This window comes from Quercus suber, unplaced genomic scaffold (assembly GCF_002906115.3).
Source record: "Quercus suber isolate HL8 unplaced genomic scaffold, Cork oak 2.0 scaffold_81, whole genome shotgun sequence".
In the NCBI taxonomy this organism is placed as follows: domain Eukaryota; kingdom Viridiplantae; phylum Streptophyta; class Magnoliopsida; order Fagales; family Fagaceae; genus Quercus; species Quercus suber.
In genome coordinates, this window is record NW_027069546.1 from 1,727,092 (window position 1) to 1,735,267 (window position 8,176).

At 38.3% G+C, this 8,176-nt stretch overlaps 2 protein-coding genes across 2 annotated transcripts; both read left to right on the forward strand.

Annotated features, from left to right (window-relative positions):
• LOC112033460 (uncharacterized) lies at positions 1–1,480 on the forward strand. Its single transcript, XM_024066229.2, has one exon. It carries the CDS (start codon positions 252–254, stop codon positions 1,449–1,451), a length of 1,200 nt encoding a protein of 399 aa, XP_023921997.1. The 5' UTR covers positions 1–251; the 3' UTR covers positions 1,452–1,480.
• Positions 1,481–3,628: 2,148 nt separating this feature from the next.
• On the forward strand, positions 3,629–5,916 carry LOC112006956 (G-type lectin S-receptor-like serine/threonine-protein kinase SD2-5). Its single transcript, XM_024039275.2, has one exon. The coding sequence runs from the start codon at positions 3,634–3,636 to the stop codon at positions 5,764–5,766; it is 2,133 nt and encodes a 710-aa protein (XP_023895043.2). The 5' UTR covers positions 3,629–3,633; the 3' UTR covers positions 5,767–5,916.
• Positions 5,917–8,176: the final 2,260 nt, after the last annotated feature.

The following is an 8,176-nucleotide window of genomic DNA, read 5'->3' on the forward strand; positions in this document are numbered from 1 at the left end:
TTCCATTACCAAAATCTCAGACTGGACCCCACTCTGCCACAGCTATAAATACCTATCCTCCCTCTTCTTCCTAGACTCCTCTTCCCCCTCCAAAAAGCACTCTCACTCCGATCCTCTCGCTCTCTCTCTCACTTCTAAACACAAACAATTACTTCTCTCTTTGATTTCTTTCTCTTGGCAATAACAGAAAAGAGAGAGGAAAAAAAAGTTAGTAATACTCGTAACAATAACCAGACTTTTTTTGAAACACAATGGTCGACGTGGACCGGAGAATGACCGGTCTGAACCCGGCCCACGTTGCCGGTCTCCGCCGACTCTCGGCTCGAGCCGCCGCTCCATCAGCCACCGCGTCACTCCCTGCACGCAACGGTCTCCTCTCGTTCTCTTCTCTAGCGGATAAAGTCTTAACCCACCTTCGGAATTCGGGTATCCAAGTCCAACCGGGTCTCTCAGACGCCGAGTTCGCTCGCTCCGAAGCTGAGTTTGGCTTCGCATTCCCGCCTGACCTACGTGCCGTCCTCTCCGCCGGACTGCCAGTCGGTCCCGGCTTTCCTGACTGGCGCGCCACCGGCTCTCGCCTCCACCTCCGCGCCTCGCTCGACCTTCCTATCGCCGCGATTTCGTTTCAGATCGCTCGGAATACGCTCTGGTCGAAGTCTTGGGGACCTAGACCGTCTCACCCGGAAAAGGCTCTACGGGTCGCCCGGAACGCTCTAAAGAGAGCTCCGCTTTTGATTCCTATCTTCAACCATTGCTACATTCCTTGTAACCCGTCTTTAGCCGGGAACCCGATTTTCTTCGTGGACGAGAATCGGATCTTCTGTTGCGGTTTGGATCTATCCGATTTCTTCGAGCGCGAGTCTCTCTTCCGGAGCTCCGAGTCGTCCGATCCTCAAATTCTCAAAAGGCAAAGATCCGTGAGCGAGAAATCGGCCGGTTCGTCGTCCAATTTCTCACGGAGAAGTCTGGACCAAGTTGGATCGGCCGGAGCTAGGACACCGAGATGGGTGGAGTTCTGGAGCGACGCAGCCGTAGACCGGCGCCGGAGAAACTCATCGTCGTCGTCGTCTTCGTCTCCGGAGAGATTCTTCGAGATGCCTAGGTCCGAAATGCCAAAATGGGTTGAGGAATATATCGAGCAAATAGGATCCGTTTTGAGATCGGGCGGGTGGGACGAATCGGATATATCCGAAATCGTTCACGTTTCGGCCTCCGGTTTCTTCGAAGGAGAGATGGTTTTGTTAGATAATCAAGCGGTTCTCGATGCTCTGCTTTTGAAAGCGGATCGGTTCTCGGACTCGCTCCGAAAGGCCGGGTGGAGCTCCGAAGAGGTATCGGACGCGTTGGGATTCGACTATAGACCGGAGAAGGAGCGGAAACCGGCTAAAAAGCTATCCCCGGAGCTCGTGCAAAGAATTGGTAAACTGGCTGAATCGGTTTCCCGGTCATGATACGTGGAGATTCTTTTTTTTTTTTTTTTTTTCTTCTTTTCCTAATATTTTTATATTTGTATTTTAAAAATCCTCGGGGTTTGATTTTTCCTCATTTGGGTAAAAGAAAAAATTAGTAATTACGGGGAAACGCGTTGTACTATGAAATGAAACAAAGCGTATAAAAGATCAAAAATCAATATATATATATATTATAGAGAGTTCAAAATTACAGTTAATTTTTCATATATTATAATGTTAATAAAATATTATTGTATACTTTTTGTTTGGGTATTTCTTGTTAATTACGTGTTTACAGCTCATATAATGGTACGGAATTGTTTAGTTTTTAAGCTGGAGAAATTAAATTAGCTCTAGTTTCTAAATCCTCAGCCAGTGCACGTGTGTATATTTTTGAATACGATGGAGAATTTATTGTTCACTCTTGGTAGTTGGGCTCCAATCAAAACCTTGCCATGGTGTGCTACGGCGGGAGGGACAGTGTATCTCTCAATGATATTTGCAAACAACTAATTAAACGGCGTCGTGCTTTGCTTTTGTGCTATGCTTCTGAGCTACTTAAACCAATTTCGATTGTTGTGCTAATTTTCCATTCATTTATAAATTTCAATATAATCAACATGAAATTTTGAATGTTTTATGTAGATGGTACTGAGTTCAAAATTACAGATCTGGGCCTTGGAAAATGGGTTTTTTTTTTGTTAATGTTTTAGGTAAGAGTTGTGACAGGAATTTATGTTGACAGTGGGCACAGTTACACGGCAATGGGAAGTGAGGGAAATGTCTGAGGAAATCAGGAGTATTGGTGAAACATTGGCTTAGTGCTCATTGATGCCTTGGTAGTGCTTGGGTAACTATGGTTCACTAAATCCAACAGATAAAATGCTATTATTGTCATGTGTAGGTAGGAAAAATATAGTTTGAAATTTAAATTAAATGTTCTATTTTTCAGGTCAAATTGTTTGATTATTACATTTTTTCAAAGTGATATTTCTCATTGTTGTCATAGTCCATCATCATCATTATTATTATTATTTTATTATCAATGCTCTTCTCTTTTAACACACACACACACACACACATATATATATAGAACTTAGGATAACTAGTAACCTCTTACTTTAGGGTTATAGAAAATTGTTGTAAAATTTATTACACCTTGACAAAAGATTTTACTTGAAATGTATTAGAAACAATTATTGTTTATTTTCTTTATTTATTTATTTTTTGATGCATTGGAAGTTTTATTTGTAGATACTAATTAATTTAATCTTGATTCTTTGTATAATTCTTATTATTAATGGACAAAATGTTTATTGTTCTTACTTTGGCCATCCTAAAATAAAATCTGGGTTCCGTTCCATTCTCGACAGTACCCTAATTAAATTGGTTTTAGCCTTTCCAAAATTGCATGGTTTATTAATTGTTAGTGAAAGGTTGGGCGCTATGGATGGGAAGCTCGACATAGTCAAAAGATGAAGGAAGGATGACTAGTTATAAAAAGAAAAGGAAAATTTTAAAAAAAGAGAGAAAAAAAAAAAAAGTAATAAAAATGTAGAAAAACCGTGAAAATCCGATTGCAAGTGAAAAGTTGGCTAACAAAATAGAAAATATAAAATTTGACCAGAAAGTTTGTTACACACTCGTCTACATGTACACATACATTTTTTTGAACTAAAATTCTAAATACAGTTTTTATTCTATAAGAAATTATAAGCTTCAAGAGTCATTACAAGCCTTACATCTTCGTCGTCCATTTTTCTCTTCTTCTTGCACTGTATCTTACAGGCTACAGCTACAGTCGATGGGCATGAGCTGGGCCTGGCGTGGTGTTCTTCTTTACCTTGCTCTTTTTCTAATACATTTTCCGTTTGTCCTGCCTCTATTTTATTGTTCCCTCTTTGATATCCAAAACCTCTATAAACTCGATACCGTACAATTTGGAGACGGATCAACTGTGCGAATCCTCTGTGAAGGTGAACCTTCCAGTCAAGGACCAGGATTTGCTTGTGGCTTCTTCTGTAATCAATCCAGTGACCGTTGTCCATTATCCATTTTCATTCTGTTTTACAAAAGCTACGAGATTCAGAATACCGTTGGTCCACAAGTAGTATGGTCTGCCAACCAAACCAATCCGGTTAGTATTAATGCGACAGTCCGGTTGAGTCCAGATGGAGGTTTGATGGTACAAGAAGCTGATGGAACTATAGTCTGGACGACGAACATCTATAGCGAAAATAGGCCGATCTTAAACTTAACGAACACGGGCAACCTCCAGCTGTTAGGTGACAATGGTTCAACAGTTTGGCAATCTTTTGATCACCCATCCGACTTGCTGCTTCTTGGACAAAAGTTGTCGGTAGGGCAGAAACTCACCTCTGCTGCTTCTGCCACATATCAGATTGAAAGGGGATTGTTTTCCCTCTCTCTCGATATTGATGGGTTGTTTGCTTTCAGGCAATCTAATGAAGGACCGGAGCGATATTATCATCATGATTCATTTAGCACCAGTTATGTTCAATTTATGAATGGAAGCTTATCTTTCTTCACAGTTGATAAATTATTTGGGCCTTATAAAGATTTTCTCATTCCTTCAGCATTATCATCATGGCAGTACATGAGATTTGAGTCTGATAGACACTTGAGAGTGTATGAATGGAAACAACAGAGTTTAGAGTGGAAGGAAGTGGCTGATCTTCTCACGGCAGATATTGGTAACTGTGGTTACCCTACGGTTTGTGACGGTTATAGTATTTGCACGAACGGCAAGTGTAGTTGTCTTGAACCCAAAAATGATAGAAGATATTTTAAGCAAATCAATGACAGTCAGCCTGGCCGTGGATGCTCACTAGTTACTCCCTTGTCTTGTGAAGCTTCCCTAAATCAAAACTTTTTAGAGCTCAAGAACATCACCTCCGTGACTTTTAGACAAGACCTCGAAGTAGATTCAGAGAGTTGTAAAGAGGCATGCTTAAAAAATTGTTTGTGCAAAGCTGCCATTTTCCAGAAGTACACTTGGGGTTCCTTTGTCGGGTTCTGCTACTTACCATCCCAGAATTTTTCACTGAAGCACGCTGAGGTGAATGATAGTTATATCAGTACAACATACATCAAGGTGCAGAATGTCCCAAGAGCTGTTCCTTCTCCAGAGCAGAAAAACCATGGAAAGAAAATAAATCATTTTATAATAATAGTGGGATCCGGCGTTGCATCTTTGTTTGGTCTGTTTATTTTGATTGGAATCTTTTTTCATTTGTTTCAGAAGAATAAAGATTCTGATGAAGCTGAGGAATATTATTTAGATCATGTACCAGGAATGCCCACAAGATACTCTTTTGCAGATTTGCAACTGATGACAGAAAATTTCAAGAAGAACATCGGGGGAGGTGGATTTGGCACAGTTTTTGAAGGGACTCTAATTGATAGCACCAGAGTTGCTGTGAAGCGTCTACATGGCTTCAGTCAAATCAAAAAGTCATTTTTAGCCGAGGTTGAGACAATTGGCAGCATTCATCATTTCAACTTGGTAAGATTGATTGGATTTTGTGCTCAAAGCTCTCATCGACTTCTTGTTTACCCGTACATGTCTAATGGGTCTTTGGATAAATGGATTTTCCACAAAACTGATGGGTTTACTCTGGATTGGCTTAAGAGAAAGAAGATCATTCTTGACATTGCAAAGGGACTCACTTATCTCCATGAAGATTGCATTAAAAAAATTGCTCACTTAGATGTCAAACCTGAGAATATCCTCTTAGATGAGAATTTTAATGCAAAAGTTGCTGATTTTGGTTTGTCTAAACTGATTGATCGAGACCAAAGCCAAGTTGTAACAATCATGAGAGGAACTCCTGGCTATTTGGCTCCAGAATGGTTGAGCTCGGTAATAACAGAGAAAGTAGATGTCTATAGCTTTGGAGTTGTGCTATTGGAAATATTGTGTGGACGGAGACATTTTGATCGATCTCAGCCTGAGGAAGCAATGCATTTACTAGGATTTTTCAAGGAAAAGTTACAAAAGAAGCAACTTTTGGATTTGGTTGATAAATACAGTGAAGATATGCAATTACATGGAGCAGAAGTTGTGGATATGATGAAGGTTGCTGCTTGGTGTTTGCAAAGTGATTTTACAAAGAGGCCTTCCATGTCAGTGGTTGTTAAGGTTTTAGAGGGTGTTGTGGATGTTGAAGAAAACATAGAGTATAATTTCTGCAATCCACCTATTTCAAACCCAAGAGCAAGAGTCATGTATCATGAAGTAAATGTTGGTAATGCCACTGCTTTATTGGATTCAGTTTTATCAGGACCACGGTGACAATTGACAAAAACATTTATCTTTGTTGCATGATGAGTGAGCTAATTTGTTTGTAATAAATTTGTTCCAGTAGTGATTGAATTTCCCAGTTTCCAAATTGTGGGAGCAGGTTTGAACCCAAAGTATGGCAATTGGAACTGACTGCTCTAATCTTTGACATATTTGTCACTTAATTTACATGATTTTGCAACAAATATGTGTACGACATACATTTGAAGGTGATACTCAAATTTGAAATTTGTGAATTATTGATTAAATCTCTCATTTGCCATAATATATTTTTATTTTTAAGAATCATTAGTTAAGTATGTCTGACTTTCGCAAGTTCAGTTAATATTCACAGCCTTTCTCAAATTCTGCAGTTGTTCGTCATCACTTATTTACTTATCACCAGGCTCAAATTCTTCTGGTGTATTAGCTTAGGATGATAATGTTAGTGATGTTCTTTTTGAGTCTTTGGTTAGGTCATTGGTCAGAGTCGTCAGACACGGCCAAACCCTCATTGTGTTCCTCTTGCATAAACCTGTCAAGGCAGCAGGTCTTTGTACCGTGTGAGAGGGGCGCAACGTGTCCTCTAGGCCAGAAACTGAAGTGGTTTCACACCCAAGTCTCCCTATAGCACAAAGGTGCGGAAGTTAATGATGTTTTTTTGAGTCTTTGGTCAGAGTCGTCAGACACGGCCAAACCCTCATTGTGTTCCTCTTGCACAAACCTGTCAAGGCAGCAGGTCTTTGTACCGTGTGAGAGGGACGCAACGTGTCCTCTAGGCCAGAAACTGAAGTGTTTTCACACCCAAGTCTCCCTATAGCGCAAAGGTGCGGAAGTTAGCGAGTCCATGTGAAAAGGGCACAATTATGGTGCCACTGGACTATGAAATAATTTCACCAAGCTCTTTCCCTCTATCTCCTCAATAAACTGAACAAACTTAATACACATTGGAATTCTAGATTACGTGACTATGCAAGGTCAAGTATATACGATACTTCCCATCAAACAAACAAAAAAAAAAGTATATATGTTACTTCCTGCATCTTTCCCTATCAATTCATGTCTTCAAAATAATAAAAAGGACAGAGTCAGATTAACGGGTGTCTTTAAAAATATTGTTGATGGACTATTTTAAAAAAGTTCTAATTTCATTTTTATGAGAAGTATAGAAAGCTTAAAAAAAATATCAGTTACTTTTTTGTCTCATTAAAAATTTCTGAAAATATTTCATAAACTAATATCCTTAAAGCACTTGTTAAATTTTCCTACAATAAAATCAATTCTTCTTTAAGAAAAGTAATAATAAAATTAACAAGTATCCTTTTAAACAGTTAAGGATGACCTGATCTTTTCTAGGTTTCTTGACACAAAACGTCCTTAACTCAAATCTTTCTTTACTTAATCTATATATATATATATATATAACCGAATTTTTTGATTTTTGGTTGACCTATCCGCAATTTTCCACATCAGCATTTTTTATTTATATTTTTAAATTTGATTTAATTCTTTTGATTTTATAGCACCAAATTGCAGAAAATTTATTAAATTTAAAAAAAAATTTAAATTTAGTTTTTTGGTGCCCTACAAACACTATACTCTAGAAGACCTAAATTATCATCTAATCAGGGAATTTTTAGATGGTCCTAACAAAATATATAATAACTCCATTAATATAAATCTATCCCAAAAAATGGAATATATCTCCATTAATTTGATAATTTCTACATTGATAACATATTAAAAAAAAAAAAAATTCTATCATATTTTCTTATATCTATCAATCACGTTTTCTTTCTCTTTCTTTTTTTTTTTTTTTTTTTTTTTTTCCATTTTTTATATTAATGTTGATTAGAAATTAGAATTTCAATAGGATTTCAACTCTATAATAATATCAAATGAGGCTCAACAAATATATATATATATATATTGTAGGGACCCAGTTTGGATTGACCCTGAGTGATGGGTTTTCAGCCCAATAAGCCCAAACAATACATTTTTAGAGTATGGGTCCAAGAACTAGTACTGTTTTTCATGAAGGGTTCTACTCATCAATCAATAAGGGATACTTTCGGTTCGCTCTCTGAGGAAAATTATCCTTGGCTCTCTTTCAATTGGTCTCTCTCTTTCTTTTTCTTTTCCTCCTTTTCTTTTTTCTTTTTTTGTCCCTCCCCCTCCTGTTTTCTTCATTCTTATGTTATATACTCCGTTCTCCCCCTGTTTCCATCGTACACGTGTAGTTCTTATCCTGGGAGCTTCTTTCTGTCCCATCTAGTACCTACCGGAACCTTCAGCTTAGTGGTCATAAAGCTGCTTAGTTACTGTTCAGGTATCACCTCCACATTAATGCGGCCAGACTGTTAGCTGGAAAGCATTTAATGTGGAGGTGATGGCCTCAAAAGATATTTGCTACCTTCCCCGA

Excerpts from the sequence above, each read along its gene's own strand:
- LOC112033460 (XM_024066229.2), top strand. The coding sequence starts at position 252 with ATGGTCGACGTGGACCGGAGAATGACCGGTCTGAACCCGGCCCACGTT.
- LOC112006956 (XM_024039275.2), top strand. The coding sequence starts at position 3,634 with ATGGTACAAGAAGCTGATGGAACTATAGTCTGGACGACGAACATCTAT.